This window comes from Electrona antarctica, assembly GCF_951216825.1.
Source record: "Electrona antarctica genome assembly, chromosome: 14".
NCBI lineage: Eukaryota > Metazoa > Chordata > Actinopteri > Myctophiformes > Myctophidae > Electrona > Electrona antarctica.
In genome coordinates, this window is record NC_136795.1 from 5,091,266 (window position 1) to 5,112,375 (window position 21,110).

At 42.9% G+C, this 21,110-nt stretch overlaps 1 protein-coding gene across 1 annotated transcript in view; it reads right to left on the bottom strand.

The window, feature by feature from the left end:
- Nucleotides 1-17,478: 17,478 nt before the first annotated feature.
- unc80 (unc-80 homolog (C. elegans)) overlaps nt 17,479-21,110 on the bottom strand; it is a gene marked incomplete at both ends in the record, with an annotated part of 168,732 nt that continues 165,100 nt past the window's right edge. The window contains 3 exon segments of the mRNA XM_079519777.1: nt 17,479-18,051; nt 20,421-20,671; nt 21,023-21,043. Of these exon segments, the coding sequence (XP_079375903.1) occupies nt 17,479-18,051; nt 20,421-20,671; nt 21,023-21,043 (845 nt within the window).

The window sequence follows — 21,110 nt, forward strand, 5'->3', positions numbered from 1 at the left end:
GAAGGTTGGGCACTTTGTGTGCAGGACACAAAAATAAAATAAGCAATAATTTGTAACAGAGTGTTTCGTTCTATGTTGATTGCAGTATTGATACTTTTACTAAACTCATTTCAAGAAATTGAGTAATTTTTCCACTACTGAGTGGAATCAAACCAAGGATCTCTCACACTTAAAGACTATATTATAGCCCATAGGAGAATCAGATGATAGAGGAGAAACCACGACAGAACATGACAGAACATGACATAACACAGAGAGCCTGGTAGCTCAGTGTGTTAAGTGGCTGTCCACATGATCCAGATATTGTGGGTTCAAATCCCACTCTGGTCTTTACTCTGAAACTTTACTTTGAAGAAAGAAGAAGATAAAAGTGCCCGGAAATCTCACTCAGTCAGGCAAAGGTAGTGATGGTGCAGTTGGTAAAGAAAAGGACCTCGAAGTTTATGCATTGTGGTTTGGCGAACGACTCGCAGGTTCAAGCCTAATGCCTCTAACTAACATGTCCTGATCCCACCGGTTGACCATGATCCTTGCGCAGTAGTAAGGATATGGGAGTGGGCGGGCGTTTCGGACAATAAAATGAGGTGGCCATGAAACTAAAATCCAGATCTGTCTGAAATATTAATACAAGGAGAGAGAGGAAGGGGTGTGGTGAGAGAGAGATGAGCGGGTGTCTCAACTCTATTCACACTTTTTATAATTCAGCTTAGTGTGGAGACACATGCTGGAACTTTTTACTTTGAAATGTTTTGTAGTTTCTGAGTTATTTAACTTAAACGCCCAATGCATTCTCAATGGCAATAGCACAAACTTTGGCATGCTACTAGCCCTACATAATTACACCTAGAAACCCGATTCAAACCTATTTAGGTTCATCTTACGGTGGACATGTTTGCCTGAAAAGGAATCTTTGAAATGTTTCATAGTTTTAGAAATATAGTGCTTTCAAATTTGAGAAATTTACAATGGGGCTCAATGGCAGATATTGGCACGTCAAAAAAGCACTTTCACCTAGAAACTCCATTCACACTTTTTATAATTCAGCTTACTGTGGAGACACATGTTGGAACTTTTTACTTTGAAATGTTTTGTAGTTTCGGAGTAATTTTCGTCTTTTTTTCAAATCCTCAAAAATGATGAAAACCGGAAACGGCATGCTATAGTATGCCGTCCGAGACCATGGGCTATAGCCCATGGTCAAAAAGGATGAAAAACGAGGATTTGAAAAAAAGATGAAAATCACTCCGAGACCATGGGCTATAGTCCATGGTCTCGGGGTGATTTTCGTCTTCTTTTCAAATCCTCAAAAATGATGAAAAACGGAAACGGCATGCTATAGTATGCCGTCCGAGACCATGGGCTATAGCCCATGGTCAAAAAGGATGAAAAACGAGGATTTGAAAAAAAGATGAAAATCACTCCGAGACCATGGGCTATAGTCCATGGTCTCTGGGTGATTTTCGTCTTTTTTTCAAATCCTCAAAAATGATGAAAACCGGAAACGGCATGCTATAGTATGCCGTCCGAGACCATGGGCTATAGCCCATGGTAAAAAAGGATGAAAAACGAGGATTTGAAAAAAAGATGAAAATCACTCCGAGACCATTTGCTATAGTCCATGGTCTCGGGGTGATTTTCGTCTTTTTTTCAAATCCTCAAAAATGATGAAAAACGGAAACGGCATGCTATAGTATGCCGTCCGACCCATGGTAAAAAAGGATGAAAAACGAGGATTTGAAAAAAATATGAAAATCACTCCGAGACCATGGGCTATAGTCCATGGTCTCGGGGTGATTTTCGTCTTCTTTTCAAATCCTCAAAAATGATGAAAACCGGAAACGGCATGCTATAGTATGCCGTCCGAGACCATGGGCTATAGTCCATGGTCTCGGGTGATTTTCGTCTTTTTTTCAAATCCTCAAAAATGATGAAAAACGGAAACGGCATTCTATAGTATGCCGTCCGAGACCATGGGCTATAGCCCATGGTAAAAAAGGATGAAAAACGAGGATTTGAAAAAAAGATGAAAATCACTCCAAGACCATGGACTCGGGGTGATTTTCGTCTTTTTTTCAAAACCTCAAAAATTATGAAGAAGGCATGCTATGCCATCCAAGGCCATGGGCTGAACTTGAACCCACGACCTGTGGCTCACATAGTCAGCAGCTTATCACAGAGTGCAACCAATCTCCTCAGCTTTCCATCTCTTTCCAGTGTTCTTCTGGATGTTATTCTCCCAAACATGCTGCAGAGTGAAAGTAGGAGGAACTCAGCAGGATTTGAACTCACAACCTCTGGCTCACATGAATGTCGTCTTAACAAGGGTGCCACAGAACTCTCTGTGATTTTAGGTTCTAAATTGTTCCTCTTGGTGTCACCTTTCAAATGACGCCTTGGGATCATGTACAGAGCATTTGAATGGTGTTTGCTGTGCATCAAAGGTGTTTTTTAGTGCATTTAAGGGTTATCGTTGATGTTAATCAGATGATAGAGGAGAAACCACGACAGAACATGACAGAACATGACAGAACACAGAGAGCCTGGTAGCTCAGTTTGTTAAGTGGCTGTCCACATGATCCAGATGTTGTGGGTTCAAATCCCACTCTGGTCTTTACTCTGAAACTTTACTTTGAAGAAAGAAGAAGATAAAAGTGCCCGGAAATCTCACTCAGTAAGGCAAAGGTAGTGATGGTGCAGTTGGTAAAGAAAAGGACCTCGAAGTTTATGCATCGTGGTGTGGCGAACCACTCGCAGGTTCAAGCCTAATGCCACTAACTAACATGTCCTGATCCCACCAGTTGACCATGATCCTTGCAAAGTAGTAAGGATATAGGAGTGGGCGGTGGTGCCCCCCGGGCGTTTCGGACAATAAAATGAGGTGGCCAAGAAACAAAAATCCAGATCTGTCTGAAATATTAATACAAGGAGAGAGAGGAAGGGGTGTGGTGAGAGAGAGATGAGCGGGTGTCTCAACTCTATTCACACTATTTATAATTCAGCTTACTGTGGAGACACATGCTGGAACTTTTTACTTTGAAATGTTTTGTAGTTTCTGAGTTATTTAACTTAAACGCCCAATGCATTCTCAATGGCAATAGCACAAACTTTGGCATGCTACTAGTCCTACATACTTACACCTAGAAACCCCATTCAAACCTATTTAGGTTCATCTTACGGTGATCATGTTTGCCTGAAAAGGAATCTTTGAAATGTTTCATAGTTTTAGAAATATAGTGCTTTCAAATTTGAGAAAGTTATAATGGGGCTCAATGGCAGATAGTGGCACGTCAAAAAATCACTTTCACCTAGAAACTCCATTCACACGTTTTATAATTCAGCTTACTGTGGAGACACATGCTGGAACTTTTTACTTTGAAATGTTTTGTAGTTTCTGAGTTATTTAACTTAAACGCCCAATGCATTCTCAATGGCAATAGCACAAACTTTGGCATGCTACTAGTCCTACATACTTAAACCTAGAAACCCCATTCAAACCTATTTAGGTTCATCTTACGGTGGACATGTTTGCCTGAAAAGGAATCTTTGAAATGTTTCATAGTTTTAGAAATATAGTGCTTTCAAATTTGAGAAAGTTATAATGGGGCTCAATGGCAGATAGTGGCACGTCAAAAAATCACTTTCACCTAGAAACTCCATTCACACGTTTTATAATTCAGCTTACTGTGGAGACACATGCTGGAACTTTTTACTTTGAAATGTTTTGTAGTTTCTGAGTTATTTCACTTAAACGCCCAATGCATTCTCAATGGCAATAGCACAAACTTTGGCATGCTACTAGCCCTACATACTTACACCTAGAAACCCGATTCAAACCTATTTAGGTTCATCTTACGGTGGACATGTTTGCCTGAAAAGGAATCTTTGAAATGTTTCATAGTTTTAGAAATATAGTGCTTTCAAATTTGAGAAATTTACAATGGGGCTCAATGGCAGATATTGGCACGTCAAAAAAGCACTTTCACCTAGAAACTCCATTCACACTTTTTATAATTCAGCTTACTGTGGAGACACATGCTGGAACTTTTTACTTTGAAATGTTTTGTAGTTTCGGAGTAATTTTCGTCTTTTTTTCAAATCCTCAAAAATGATGAAAACCGGAAACGGCATGCTATAGTATGCCGTCCATGGTCAAAAAGGATGAAAAACGAGGATTTGAAAAAAAGATGAAAATCACTCCAAGACCATGGGCTATAGTCCATGGTCTCGGGGTGATTTTCGTCTTTTTTTCAAATCCTCAAAAATGATGAAAACCGGAAACGGCATGCTATAGTATGCCATCCGAGACCATGGGCTATAGCCCATGGTCAAAAAGGATGAAAAACGAGGATTTGAAAAAAAGATGAAAATCACTCCGAGACCATGGGCTATAGTCCATGGTTTCGGGGTGATTTTCGTCTTTTTTTCAAATCCTCAAAAATGATGAAAACCGGAAATGGCATGCTATAGTATGCCGTCGTCAAAAAGGATGAAAAACGAGGATTTGAAAAAAAGATGAAAATCACTCCGAGACCATGGGCTATAGTCCATGGTCTCGGGTGATTTTCATCTTTTTTTCAAATCCTCAAAAATGATGAAAAACGGAAACGGCATGCTATAGTATGCCGTCCGAGACCATGGGCTATAGCCCATGGTAAAAAATGATGAAAAACGAGGATTTGAAAAAAATATGAAAATCACTCCGAGACCATGGGCTATAGTCCATGGTCTCGGGTGATTTTCGTCTTCTTTTTAATCTTAAAAAATGATGAAAAACAGCACGCTATGCCATCCAAGTCCATGGGCTGAACTTGAACCCACGACCTGTGGCTCACATAGACAGCAGGTTATCAGAGTGCCACAAATCTCCTCAGCTTTCCATCTCTTTCTAGTGTTCTTCTGGATGTTATTCTCCCAAACATGCTGCAGAGTGATAGGAGGAACTCAGCAGGATTTGAACTCACAACCTCTGGCTCACATGGATGTCGTCTTAACAAGGGTGCCACAGAACTCTCTGTGATTTCAGGTTCTAAATTGTTCCTCTTGGGGTCACCTTTCAAATGGCGCCTTCGGATCATGTACAGAGCATTTGAATGGTGTTTGCTGTGCATCAAAGGTGTCTTTTAGTGCATTTAAGGGTTATCGTGGATGTTAATCAGATGATAGAGGAGAAACCACGACAGAACATGACAGAACATGACAGAACTGCAGAGAGCCTGGTAGCTCAGTGTATTAAGTGGCTGTCCATATGATCCAGATGTTGTGGGTTCAAACCCCACTCTGGTCTTTACTCTGAAACTTTACTTTGAAGAAAGAAGAAGATAAAAGTGCCCGTAAATCTCACTCAGTCAGGCAAAGGTAGTGATGGTGCAGTTGGTAAAGAAAAGGACCTCGAAGTTTATGCATTGTGGTTTGGCGAACGACTCGCAGGTTCAAGCCTAATGCCTCTAACTAACATGTCCTGATCCCACCGGTTGACCATGATCCTTGCGCAGTAGTAAGGATATGGGAGTGGGCGGGCGTTTCGGACAATAAAATGAGGTGGCCATGAAACTAAAATCCAGATCTGTCTGAAATATTAATACAAGGAGAGAGAGGAAGGGGTGTGGTGAGAGAGAGATGAGCGGGTGTCTCAACTCTATTCACACTTTTTATAATTCAGCTTAGTGTGGAGACACATGCTGGAACTTTTTACTTTGAAATGTTTTGTAGTTTCTGAGTTATTTAACTTAAACGCCCAATGCATTCTCAATGGCAATAGCACAAACTTTGGCATGCTACTAGCCCTACATACTTACACCTAGAAACCCGATTCAAACCTATTTAGGTTCATCTTACGGTGGACATGTTTGCCTGAAAAGGAATCTTTGAAATGTTTCATAGTTTTAGAAATATAGTGCTTTCAAATTTGAGAAATGTACAATGGGGCTCAATGGCAGATATTGGCACGTCAAAAAAGCACTTTCACCTAGAAACTCCATTCACACTTTTTATAATTCAGCTTACTGTGGAGACACATGTTGGAACTTTTTACTTTGAAATGTTTTGTAGTTTCGGAGTAATTTTCGTCTTTTTTTCAAATCCTCAAAAATGATGAAAACCGGAAACGGCATGCTATAGTATGCCGTCCGAGACCATGGGCTATAGCCCATGGTCAAAAAGGATGAAAAACGAGGATTTGAAAAAAAGATGAAAATCACTCCGAGACCATGGGCTATAGTCCATGGTTTCGGGGTGATTTTCGTCTTTTTTTCAAATCCTCAAAAATGATGAAAAACGGAAATGGCATGCTATAGTATGCCGTCGTCAAAAAGGATGAAAAACGAGGATTTGAAAAAAAGATGAAAATCACTCCGAGACCATGGGCTATAGTCCATGGTCTCGGGTGATTTTCGTCTTCTTTTTAATCTTAAAAAATGATGAAAAACAGCACGCTATGCCATCCAAGTCCATGGGCTGAACTTGAACCCACGACCTGTGGCTCACATAGACAGCAGGTTATCAGAGTGCCACAAATCTCCTCAGCTTTCCATCTCTTTCCAGTGTTCTTCTGGATGTTATTCTCCCAAACATGCTGCAGAGTGATAGGAGGAACTCAGCAGGATTTGAACTCACAACCTCTGGCTCACATGGATGTCGTCTTAACAAGGGTGCCACAGAACTCTCTGTGATTTCAGGTTCTAAATTGTTCCTCTTGGGGTCACCTTTCAAATGGCGCCTTCGGATCATGTACAGAGCATTTGAATGGTGTTTGCTGTGCATCAAAGGTGTCTTTTAGTGCATTTAAGGGTTATCGTGGATGTTAATCAGATGATAGAGGAGAAACCACGACAGAACATGACAGAACATGACAGAACTGCAGAGAGCCTGGTAGCTCAGTGTATTAAGTGGCTGTCCATATGATCCAGATGTTGTGGGTTCAAATCCCACTTTGGTCTTACTCTGAAACTTTACTTTGAAGAAAGAAGAAGATAAAAGTGCCCGGAAATCTCACTCAGTCAGGCAAAGGTAGTGATGGTGCAATTGGTAAAGAAAAGGACCTTGAAGTTTATGCATCGTGGTGTGGCGAACCACTTGCAGGTTCAAGCCTAATGCCACTAACTAACATGTCCGGATCCCACCGGTTGACCATGATCCTTGCGCAGTAGTAAGGATATAGGAGTGGGCGGTGATGCCCCCTGGCGTTTCGGACAATAAAATGAGGTGGCCATGAAACTAAAATCCAGATCAGTCTGAAATATTAATACAAGGAGAGAGAGGAAGGGGTGTGGTGAGAGAGATGAGCTGGTGTCTCAACTCTATTCACACTTTTTATAATTCAGCTTACCGTGGAGACACATGCTGGAACTTTTTACTTTGAAATGTTTTGTAGTTAAGCTCTGGAGGGAGACACTAGTCTCTCTCTGGTGTGATGACATATACAATACAATAATGGAGTTCGAATCCTGATGGTTGAGTCCTGCTTCTTCCTGATGATGTTTACTTACTAATAGTAATATCAAAAGCTGCCATTACAATTTTGGCGTCACGAACAGGATCATTATTTCATCTTCACCATAGATGGATACTTGATCAAAAATAATCTTAAGATGGGAGCGAAACAAAGCAGAAAGAAGTTGAAGCAAGAACTCAATGACCAACAGGAGAAAGAAGTGACGTTACTGCGAGAACTCAAGGACCAACAGAAAGAAATGACGCTATTGCGAGGACAACATATGGCGACGAGGATGCGATGAATGCTTTGCTGTAATCAACAGCAAACACTTCATTTTAAAGAACTCAAAGATGAAGGGATTTCTCCAGATGGACAAAGACGAGATGACCACAGAAGCAAGCTATGCAGAATCAACAAGAACTGATCATCAACTCTACAAGACTCTACAAGATTGAGCAAGTCTACAAGATTGAAACCTCACAGATTGACAATAATTCTGTGATGACTGCAAGGACTAATTTCAACAGCCAGTGATGATTAGCAGAGATATGCTTTTCACCAGCAATGTCTGCTACACCATTGTCAACACATGACACAAGAACACAAGAACCTACAAGCTTCAAGTGCCTACAGAGGAGCCATGAGAGCAGCAGCACCAACTTGGTCAATGCTGTCACCATGCACCAACGGAGGTGACAAAATCGACACCATGAATGACACCAAGAGACTTTGCCACAGCAGGAGACCAAGCCACAGATACACATGCACACACTCATGTGGGAGCCATTGAACATTGGAACCAACAGCCCAATGGAGATTGCTGGAAGACACATTAACCAAATAGACTTGTGGGTCAACTGAAAACAGAGAGAAAGGACAGAACTATTTATCTTCGGGGTGAGATCTGAAAAAAATCGAATCTAGTGAGCTTACGAAAATCAAATAGTTCCTGTCTCTTCAATGTGTTCCATGTGATATGTTTGATACCTATCTGTATCTAAACACTGCACCATGTGAGGAAAAAATTCCATGTGGGGAGTAATTATTTTTATTTCCATGAAGTGAATTTACTGAGTGATGACAATTCCATTTAGCAAATTCCACGTGATGATATATAAAAATAAAATAGTAATAGATAGCTGTATCAACATGTACTTGCTTTAATGTTTATTAATTTGTCATTCTATAAATCTCCTGTGGCATATAAATTAATATTTTATCATTAATTTACAAAAACAAAACACTGTGGATTGTAATGGGAGTTTTAGAATGCCAACTACAGTGCCAAATATATGCATTATTGTGTATTTATCTTCCTTCCATTAAGTCCCTTTGCTCACCAATGCGCTCAGTCTAATTCATGCAGCTGTCAATCTAACAGCTGACTTGACTCCTCCATGCTGTCAGCAAAGGTATACTTATTTGTGTGTCACCCTTATCTTTAGCGCAGATCCTTATATGAACATTTTGTATAGCATCTCTGTTAAGACAAGACTATAAGGACTGTCTGGGAATAGGGTTGGGGAGGCTTGCGTCCGGAGGGGCTGCTGGAACAGGCACGGAGGCCTGTTCCTCACTCTCTGTATATTGTTTCTCTGCTGAATCTTCTTAATAAATTCTCAATACTTCACCCTGAAGAACTTTGTCATTCCTTCATCTTTGGACGATTATTTAATCGACAACAATTCTCAATGGCAATAGCACACACTTTGGCATGCTACTAGTCCTACATACTTACACCTAGAAAACCAATTCAAACTTTAAGATGTTCATCTTACGGTGTACATGTTTGGCTGAAAATGAACGTTTGAAATGTTTCATAGTTTTAGAAATATTGTGCTTTCAAATTTGAGAAATGTATAATGGGGTCAATTGGCACGTCAAAAAAACTTTTACTTTCACCTATAGAAACTCCATTCACACGTTTTATAATTCATCTATACTGTGGACTGCACACATGCTGGCCCTCCGCATGGCCAATGTGACCAACTGGCAGGGGCGGCCTTAAAGGGATAGTTCAGATTTTTTGAACTTAAGTTGTATGAAATACTTCCCATTAATATAGTGGTTGCAACTGTATTAATTGATTGCCTGAGTCCCGTGGTGGGAGTTCTGCTCTGGTTTTGGTGAAATATCAAGTAGTTCCGGTCATTTTGTGGGGGGCACTGGGGGCCACGCAGTAAAAGTAAATTAATCCACAAAACTAACGTAATTTGTATTGTTGACCTATTTCTAAAATATTAGTGCAACTTTCGTTCTTTTTTTACCCCTCTATCACACAGAACTATGTTTTTTGTGTCCATATCACTACGCCCAAAAAATAGTTCCATGTGATAGAGGGGTCAAAGTTGAACGAAAGTCGCGCTAATATTTTAGAAATAGGTCAACAATACAAATTACGTTCGTTTTGTGGATTCATCTACTTTTACTGCGTGGCCCCAGTGCCCCCCACAACATGACCGGAACTACTTAATATTGACCAAAACCAGAGCAGAACTCCCACCACAGGACTCGGGCAATCAATTAATACAGTTGCAACCACTATATTAATGGCAAGTATTTCATACAACTTAAGTTAAAAAAATCTGAACTATCCCTTTAAGGATCGGGAGGCCCCGCTCATGACGTCATAATGTTAATAATTAATAATAATTATCATTTTAAAAAATAAAATAAAAGGTCAACTTGACATGACAGGTCAAGTACCTGCAGTGAGTATTAGCTGCTGCCTTGACAAGGCTGATTGGAAGGCTGCGATGCAATGCAATATTACTACTACTACTACTAAAAAATCTGAGGCCCGTTTCAATTGAAACATATATATAAGGCCGCCACTGCCAACTGGCCATATAATATTTTGCCACTGATCAGTCCTGTGGTTTCCGAGATTAACCCGGACAGAAACACAGACAGAAAGGGATTAAAACAAAATCTAATATTCCATAGAGTTTCATATAGCTTTATCTTTATTTTGACCTTGCACAAAGAAGACAACATAATTATGACAGACACTAAATTCAATACTTGAAAGAAATGGCTCCATGACTGTAAATAAAGTTACTTGTATACAAGAACATTCACTTGAGCTGAGGCCCCATTCATAAAAAAAACGAGTTTGGTTAATCCAAATTATATCTCTCATTCGTGCATAAAAAGAATAATGTGTTGATTCTTAACCGTCCAACGTCTGGCTGACATGCTTATTGATTCTTAAAATAACTATAACTATCTGTTCGGTGTTCAAACTTAAGCCTTTTTGTCTGATATTTGAGCCCCTGGTTAATATGATGAATCTGCCATGAAAATCATAAAAAAAAAAGTAAAATGCAATGCCCTGCAAATAGTGCAGACATTCTTTTGTATAAGCACAATTTCAGCATCTTCTGCCTTATAACGGAACAAAGCTAACATGAGACGTTGCTAGGGTTTAGTGATTTGGTCATCCCATTTCTCTCTGTTCATTCTTTTCATGTTATATGTTCTTGGCCCTTTGTGATTTTAAAGATGGAGTGCCATGATTTTTGTATTTTTGAGGTGACTACTTCATTAGACCCCTTGGTGTGGTTATGTGCAATGATGTATTCCCTTTGTATTTAGAGTTTCTTCCTGGAGGCTGAAACCTTGACAGTCAAACGGGCCAATGAAAAAAACAGTGATATACATGTAGTGACATCACAATATCACCTAACACCTCCCCTTTTATCATACAACAGCTGTGGGTGTGGCTTCAGTTCAGGTGGATCACCACCCATCAGGCAAACCAGGCATACTTAATGAATTGGTGCGTGTCCACATAAAAATGACATTTTAACAAATACTGTACACTTTTTTGAATAAATTCTTATATAAAAATAATACCTGATGATCATGTTCTAGGGTGACAATCACGGCACTCCATCTTTAAAGCTAAAATGACAGAATCTCAGCTTTGGATAGTAGACATGAGTTTATCTGTGTCTTGCTTTGGATAGTAGACATGAGTTTATCTGTGTCTTTGGATAGTAGACATGAGTTTATCTGTGTCACATCACAAAACTTGGGAGAGAAAGATAATGGCATCTGAGGATGGTGACACTAAAAAGTATTTGTCATACATCTCAGCTATGCCTCGATTGATTTGAAATACAACCTTTTATAAATTAGGACCCCATTACCCAGCTTAAATTTCCTTAATATGATGTTAAAGTCATATATGACATTAACAAAACACATCATATTAATGTTGCACAATTTAAATCCAAGGTTGACTGAATTTGGATACAATTAAGTGACAAAAAAGTCCATTCACGTGTTCACGCCATATCTACACACCATACTGTCTGTGTGACATTGCACAATCAAGACTAGTCATTAGAATGGCCATGTCACTCCACGTCATCGGTATGCTAATCAGCGCCTCAAACTGTGACTCCGCCCACCCCCTGGGGAAGTTGTGATTTGCGCTCGTTCAAATGCAATTTGCTGCATTTTCAAAACAATATTGAGCAGAGTAGCGATTATCAAACGTATTTGCAATGCCATACGTTGAAAGATCTGTTGCCCGTGGACAAGGCACGCTACCTCCGCAAGTTATATAGCATCGGCATAGATGTTTGTCCGTATGTGATTGGAAGGATTGGACCAAGTTGCATTGGCAGCCATAGAAAATTCTTACCCCAGGCTAAAACCGGATGTGACGTTTTTGGGCGTTCCTGTCTAGCTTGGTGTCAGTGTATTGACACAAGTGATTCATTTCAAGCTCAGCATGTTTTTTGCTGTTTTTTGTGTGAATCTAAACACATAATCTGATCAACCACAGAATAAAAGCAGCAAATGTAATTAGCAGACACTCACACACACACAAGGGGAACGGACCGATAGCACTGTCGAAGGTCCTGTGTTCGATTCCCGCCGGGGACGCTGTAGGCGCTGGGGCCATCTGCGCCCATACCCTATAGGCGGGGTTGGTGAAAGGGCCTTTCTGTGTGGGGTTTGCATGTTCTCCCTGTGTCCCCTATAGGGTAGGTAGTAGGTACCCTCACAAAAACATGCAGTAATCCTGGTCTCTAAACTGCCTCCCCCTGGTCAGCCAGGGGAAAGGAACTGGTTGGAATAGTGTGTTCTTTCCACTCGCTGCGTTCTACCGAGGACCCCCCCCCCCCCCCGTCCCCCCGTCAGGTGCAAAGAAGTGGCATAGCCACTCCACTCCTCATGCGTTGAAGGAAACATGAGGGAAAAAAAGAAAGGCGACACTCACAGTGGATTTGGTGTGCATTATGGCACATATCAGTCCTGTACAGTACAGCAGTCATCATCATCATCATCACTTTCAAGAAGCCCTGTGAACAACAGTCTACACCAGTGGTTCTCAACCTTTTCAGGCCGCGTCCCCCCAAAATTGTCATATTTGAACTGGGCCCCCTTGCTTCACCTTCATCTTCAACCTATTCTGCGATAAACAGGTCTGTTTTGTACTTATTCTATTTGTTTTATGTTATAGTTTTTTCTGGGGGGAAAAAAGTAATTGTTAGGATATATCATCTGCTTCTGGTGGCATTGTTTATCCTGAATCCTTTTCAGTTTTGTGATATATTTAGTGGCAAAAGAAATAAAACCAAATTGTCTGCTCGGCCTGTGTCTCATAGTAGGGCTGCCGCTGTGGTGGACCAATCAGAAACCAGCCTATCAGTGACATGATTCTAAATCATGACAGTTTTCTGAAATACCTCATGTTTCTATGTCAGTGGTCACTATTTCATGTAAAGGACCCCAAAAAGTATATGTAATTGGCCGCCGACCCCCATCTGAAAATATGTTGTTCCAAGGACCCCTCAGAGGCAAAGATATGAGTTAAAAACATTTGTTGTGTAATATATATACTGTATATCCAAAGATTTGCAGCACATTTTCCACGATCTTTCAAAAATAGCAGACCTACAAGCTCGTAGCGTGGCACTCGGTGCCGCGCTATGAGCTTGTAGATCTGCTATTTTTCAGCATTTAACACAATTTTTCAGCATTTAACACAATGCTTAAAACACCAAAAGGGGTTCCCGCCCAGAATGGGTAAAGCATAGATGGTGGTATAATAAGATAAAGTGGACAGGGGTTAGAATGAGGTATAAGACAAAGCTGGTTGTTGGAGTGGTTTGCACCACTCAAAAATATATATATATCTCTTCCGTGCGCCACTTGTCAAAGTATAAATTAATCCGTTTTAGGAATGATCTGACGAGTTAAGGCATGGAAGGAGCAACGAGGTATTTATCTACTGCATGACTGAACACTCACAATAGTCACACTTGCAATAGAAGAGACGCATAAGACGCATAAAACACGTATACACATCAGACACAACGACGTACAGTTGGGTGCCACCGATATTGTCCCTTATCATTTTGACCCATTTAGGCCTGACCTCAACATTTTAAAAAATCCTTCTAAATCCTCCAGTTTTCTGAAATAAATATTTTCACGGTTTTTCAAAAATAGCAGACCTACATGCTCGTAGCGCGCCACTCGGTGGCGCGCTATGAGCTTGTAGATCTGCTATTTTTCAATAGCTAAATTATAACATAATGTTTAAAACACCAAACTGTCCTTTTGCGCAGATCACGCAAACCTCAGCAAAAAGAAAAGGACAATATCGATGGCCTCCAACTGTACACAACGACATACAAGTACACAAGTAACAACAGTGTAGTCTGTCACAGTAACAGGATACAAGGGAAAATACATAAAAATGCGCATTATTACTGTACTGACATTTGTGGGAAACGCGTACTGTATGCAAACCTCACACTAATGAAATAATATTGTATTCTGAAAAGAAAAGAAAATACATACTGGCATATATTCTGAAACAAAATGCATAATATCAGATAAGATAATTCTCCACAATCTGATTTCTTCCTCCTGTTCCATACTGTGTTACATTATGTTTCATTGCATTCACGTTTTATTTTAGTAATTTACAATATTAGGTTAAAGGGGAATTGACGGAAATCTCTATTTCGATATAAATAGCATCTTCAAATGTCTAAATATACTGTCAACTATTTTACCAAATTATCTATATTTCTCTTCATGGACGTTACTTTTTACAACATCTCAATTTGATATACTATAAATATACTTTAAATATTTATATTTGCTAAGAATTCATGTGTCAGGTAGATGTTCCAACAGTTATCTAATGGTAGCCTATAATACTAAAATATATTCAATAATTTACACAATGATTATCTCCAGTCTATAATCTCACAAAACCTTCCATTTCACATACTATAGTATCTCTCTGAAAGGAGACTTTGAGGAGTTTATTGGCACTAATAAGCTTTGACCCATTTAGGCCTGACGTCGACATTTTAAAAATGTCTTCTAAATCATGACAGTTTTCTGAAATACCTCATGTTTCTATGTCAGTGGTCACTATTTCATGTAAAGGACCCCAAAAAGTATATGTAATTGGCCGCCGACCCCCATCTGAAAATATGTTGTTCCAAGGACCCCTCAGAAGCAAAGATATGAGTTAAAAACATTTGTTGTGTAATATATATACTGTATATCCAAAGATTGCAGCACATTTTCCACGATCTTTCAAAAATAGCAGACCTACAAGCTCGTAGCGCGGCACTCGGTGCCGCGCTATGAGCTTGTAGATCTGCTATTTTTCAGCATTTAACAAAAATTTTCAGCATTTAACACAATGCTTAAAACACCAAAAGGGGTTCCCGCCCAGAATGGGTAAAGCATAGATGGTGGTATAATAAGATAAAGTGGACAGGGGTTAGAATGAGGTATAATCATTAAGGGGAACCCTGACAGTGAAACCATTAAGACCCTGAGGAGACCCCATTCTACAAATCCTAAATCCTAAAACAGTTTACTGAGAAAGTAGTAGTAGTAAGTAGCCTTGCTGAGCCATGAGGCCCATATAGGGCAGGAGCCTATATCTCCTGTTTCTGTAGCGTGAGGCAGCTTCATGTACAAGTACACCCCCTGGACATGACACTAGTATGTCGCAGGGACTTACCCCCAATCCAACCCTTGATGCTGAGTGTCAAGCAGGGAGGCACTGGGTCCCATTTTTACAGTCTTTGGTATGACCCAGTCACTCTCTAACCACAAGGCCACTGAGCTGGTTTTACTGAGAAACCTACTATGTTATCTTTCTATGTCAGTGGTGCTCAAACGTTTTCACCCCCCCCCCCCCAGAATGATTATGTATTTGGGCCGCCGACACCCGCCCCATCTGAAAATCTGTTGTTTCAGGGAGCTCCCCCAGAAGCAAAAGGTGTAGTTTGAGTTAAAACATTCACTGTGAAAGAATATATATTCAACGATTGGCACACATTTTCATGATTTGTCAGAAATAGCAGATCTTTAGCTATTTTTTTCAACAGCTTAAAGTATAAAATAATGGTTAAAAGTGGTTAAAAGCTATTAGCTAAAGTGACACAGATGTGTCTTAAAGGCTTTATCTTTACCCCACAGGGCCCTCATGACCGTGGTTCCCCTTTATCTTTACCCCACAGGGCCCTCATGACCGTGGTTCCCCTTTATCTTTACCCCACAGGGCCCTCATGACCGTGGTTCCCCTTTATCTTTACCCCACGGGGCCCTCATGACCGTGGTTCCCCTTTATCTTTACCCCACAGGGCCCTCATGACCGTGGTTCCCCTTTATCTTTACCCCACAGGGCCCTCATGACCGTGGTTCTCAAAACGTTTAGCCTGCAACTAAGTACATTTACTTAAGTACTATACTTAAGTGCCGTGATTTTTGTACTTTTTCTATTTTGCATGTGTCTATGGAGTTAACATTACTCTAATAGACCCCCAGGTGTGGTTATGATATTCAAATATGTCTTCCCTGTGTATTTTTGGTTTCTTCCTGAAAGCTGAAAGCCTTTGAGTCAAAGGGCCGAATCGAAATAACACCATTTTAGTGACATCATAACCTAACCCCTCCCACATCACATTAATATACAACAAATTCTTCATGAAATTTCAGGAGAAGAAAAAAACATTGTCAAGACACCCATGAGCTCAAACCCAATCTGGGAACCCATTGGAAAAACAAAGGAAAAACAGCGCCCTCTTTTGACACACGTCAACAGTGTGTCTCGAGAGACTGGTTCGAACCTGGTTCACTTTACTTTCACTTGAATCACTGAACTCTGGGATTATACTCAGACAAGGCGCTCGTGTTTTCAGCCTGGGTTGAATGGAGCAACGGACTAGGGGCTCACCCAGAGCAACGGACTAGGGGCTCACCCAGAACGCAATTGTGAAAGCGTCAGTGTGATAAAAAACCATCACAGGATGGAGACAGCTGTGCAGTGAAATGTACCCACTATCTGTTGAGTAGCTAACCTGACTCCGCCAGATGGGGCAGCAGAGAGTACACTGGGTTAAATCAGCGGCAGCTAGAGGCGGGATCAAGGCAGCACTGTGTATGCCTTGATCCAGCCTCTAGCTGCCGCTGATTGGCCAGGCCGTTTTGTGGCCGGGCATCAAGTCTGCCTGAGAGTTCCCAGATGGGAGCAGGAGGGGGGAACCCAGTGTACTCTCTGCTGCCCCATCTGGCGGAGTCAGGTTATTGAGTAGCTATATCAGTGGGAAATATGCACTTGGCCGCCCATCAGTTTCAATCTTTTTTTGTGTTTAGTCTTAGTCTTTTGAATAACACATAATTTAGTTTTAGTCCAATTTAGTCTTCTGAAATTGTTCAGTCTTATAGTCTAGTCTTAAGTCGACTAAATATCAAAACCTTATAGTCTTTAATCTTTTAGTCTTGATGCAATGTTAATTTTGCCAGAAGATATTTAGTCTTAGTCGTTTGAAAAACACACCATTTCGTCTTAGTCCTATTTAGTCTTCTGAAATTGTTTAGTCTTAGTCTAGTCTTAAATATAAAAAACCCTTAGTCTTTCAGTCTTTTAGTCTTAGTCAACAAAAGTAACACTGCCGACCATCCATCCATCCATCTATCATTCCATCTATCTGTCCATCCATCCATCCATCCATCCATCCCTCCCTCCCTCCGTCAGCCTCTGTCTCATATCAGACATGGGACTCGTCCAGGTCTAGGTCGACAGGGGACAGGGGCAGGGCGTGTCGCTGGGAGGAGTCAGTGTGCAGGGCGTGTCGCTGGGAGGAGTCAGTGTTCAGGGCGTGGCGCTGGGAGGAGTCAGTGTGCAGGGCGTGGCCCTGGGAGGAGGAGGAGGGTGGAGCCAGCAGCGGGACCAGCAGGGGGTTGTCCATCCCGCCGTCCAGTCCTGCCTGCGGCGAGGCGTCGCTGTGCAGCAGCAGGGACGCCGTGTCCTCGTGGCGGACCCCGGGGCTCTGGCGGCTCCGGGACGACGACGGGCCCGGAGGAGGGGGTAGAGGGGGGAGAGGGGGCGGCGGAGGAGGCCCGGGAGCGGGCGCCGCCCCCAGCACCGGGAGCGGGGGCGGGAGAGGGGAGGCGGTTCGGGACAAGGGGAGAGGGGAGCAGGTCCGGGAGAGGGGCAAAGGGGAGGCGATGCGAGACGGAGGCGTGGGCGTGGAGGTGCGGGAGAGGGACGGGGGAGGGGACAGGCTGACGCGGAGACCCCACTGCTCTCTCCTCTCTCTGCTGCCGATGGCCGGAGGGATCTGAGGAACAAGTTTATTTAACTTACTACCGTATTGTGGCGAGTAGAAGACGACTCTGATCACAAGACGACCCCCATTTTTCAATGTGTTCTAGTGGGGGTCATATAAAGACAGTATAATACCTGTGTTCGAGCACTAGCATGACTGAGAGGTCATTTTGACCTATTGTTTTGAGATTTTGAAGTTGATTATCTTTGGCCATGAAGCTTTCAGAAGGTTCCCCTTCCATGATCATCATCATCCATCACTTTGACATCATTTTGACATCTATAACCTTTTCTAAATATGAGCACATTTAAGCACATGCTACTTCTGTCACACTTTACTTCAGTCATGCTAGTGCTAGCGGGGCTGTGCAGACCTGTCAGATTAAGACAGTAACATACCTGTGTTCTAGCGGGGCTGTGCAGACCTGTCAGATTAAGACAGTAACAAACCTGTGTTCTAGCGGGGCTGTGCAGACCTGTCAGATTAAGACAGTAACAGACCTGTGTTCTAGCGGGGCTGTGCAGACCTGTCAGATTAAGACAGTAACAAACCTGTGTTCTAGCGGGGCAGTGCAGACCTGTCAGATTAAGACAGTAACAACCCTGTGTTCTAGCGGGGCTGTGCAGACCTGTCAGATTAAGACAGTAACAACCCTGTGTTCTAGCGGGGCTGTGCAGACCTGCCAGATTAAGACAGTAACATACCTGTGTTCTAGCGGGGCTGTGCAGACCTGTCAGATTAAGACAGTAACAACCCTGTGTTCTAGCGGGGCTGTGCAGACCTGTCAGATTAAGACAGTAACATACTGTACCTGTGTTCTAGCGGGGCAGTGCAGACCTGTCAGATTAAGACAGTAACAACCCTGTGTTCTAGCGGGGCAGTGCAGACCTGTCAGATATGAGCACATTTAAGCACATGCTACTTCTGTCACACTTTACTTCAGTCATGCTAGTGCTAGCGGGGCTGTGCAGACCTGTCAGATTAAGACAGTAACATACCTGTGTTCTAGCGGGGCAGTGCAGACCTGTCAGATTAAGACAGTAACATACTACCTGTGTTCTAGCGGGGCTGTGCAGACCTGTCAGATTAAGACAGTAACAGACCTGTGTTCTAGCGGGGCTGTGCAGACCTGTCAGATTAAGACAGTAACAGACCTGTGTTCTAGCGGGGCTGTGCAGACCTGTCAGATTAAGACAGTAACAAACCTGTGTTCTAGCGGGGCAGTGCAGACCTGTCAGATTAAGACAGTAACATACTACCTGTGTTCTAGCGGGGCTGTGCAGACCTGTCAGATTAAGACAGTAACAAACCTGTGTTCTAGCAGGGCTGTGCAGACCTGTCAGATTAAGACAGTAACAAACCTGTGTTCTAGCGGGGCTGTGCAGACCTGTCAGATTAAGACAGTAACAACCCTGTGTTCTAGCGGGGCTGTGCAGACCTGCCAGATTAAGACAGTAACATACCTGTGTTCTAGCGGGGCTGTGCAGACCTGTCAGATTAAGACAGTAACAACCCTGTGTTCTAGCGGGGCTGTGCAGACCTGTCAGATTAAGACAGTAACATACTGTACCTGTGTTCTAGCGGGGCAGTGCAGACCTGTCAGATTAAGACAGTAACAACCCTGTGTTCTAGCGGGGCAGTGCAGACCTGTCAGATATGAGCACATTTAAGCACATGCTACTTCTGTCACACTTTACTTCAGTCATGCTAGTGCTAGCGGGGCTGTGCAGACCTGTCAGATTAAGACAGTAACATACCTGTGTTCTAGCGGGGCAGTGCAGACCTGTCAGATTAAGACAGTAACATACTACCTGTGTTCTAGCGGGGCTGTGCAGACCTGTCAGATTAAGACAGTAACAGACCTGTGTTCTAGCGGGGCTGTGCAGACCTGTCAGATTAAGACAGTAACAGACCTGTGTTCTAGCGGGGCTGTGCAGACCTGTCAGATTAAGACAGTAACAAACCTGTGTTCTAGCGGGGCAGTGCAGACCTGTCAGATTAAGACAGTAACAAACCTGTGTTCTAGCAGGGCTGTGCAGACCTGTCAGATTAAGACAGTAACATACTGTGTTCTAGCGGGGCTGTGCAGACCTGTCAGATTAAGACAGTAACAAACCTGTGTTCTAGCGAGGCTGTGCAGACCTGTCAGATTAAGACAGTAACAAACCTGTGTTCTAGCTGGGCTGTGCAGACCTGTCAGATTAAGACAGTAACATACCTGTGTTCTAGCTGGGCTGTGCAGACCTGTCAGATTAAGACAGTAACAACCCTGTGTTCTAGCGGGGCTGTGCAGACCTGTCAGATTAAGACAGTAACATACTGTACCTGTGTTCTAGTGGGGCAGTGCAGACCTGTCAGATTAAGACAGTAACATACTGTACCTGTGTTCTAGCGGGGCTGTGCAGGTCGGCAGTGACCGTGGCCGTCACCGATAAAGACGAGGTGTCCGCGGTGGTGGGGGGCGTGGTGGAAGGGGCTGGGCTGGACTTCCGGCCCTCAGGGCGGCCGGGGTCCGATGTGGGACTCTGTGTAGGGGTCGGCTTGGTGGGGCCCCCCGCAGCGGCGGCCGCGGCGGCGGCGGCAGCCCCCTGTTGCCCCTGAGACTCCGTAAAGGTGACCGATCTCTTTTGGTCTGTATAGGAACGCAAACACGCACGTCGATGGAGAGAGAGAGAGAGAGAGAGAGAGAGAGAGAGAGAGAGAGAGAGAGAGAGAGAGAGAGAAAAAGACACAGCGTTACCACCCAGTGTTTCGTTTACACAACGGGGGCGGATAATGGATGCGCGGAGGGGGCGGTAGGGGACGGGGGGCAGAGGGGGACACAGGAGGGTAGGCGAGGGGGGGGGGGGGGGGGGATGCAAGACAGACATGCAGAGCACCCTACGACAAGACTATTTTTTCTAAAGGGGTGGGGAGGTGTGGGGGGGGGGAGTGGAGGGTAAAGCGTCGGGGTGGGGGAGGAGGAGAGGGGAGTGCGTCTCACCTTCACAGTCCAACAAAGTTTCTTTATTTTGAAACATAAAAGGCATAAGACAGAACAGAGTGAGAAGAGTCAGTTTGATGGCAGTCGA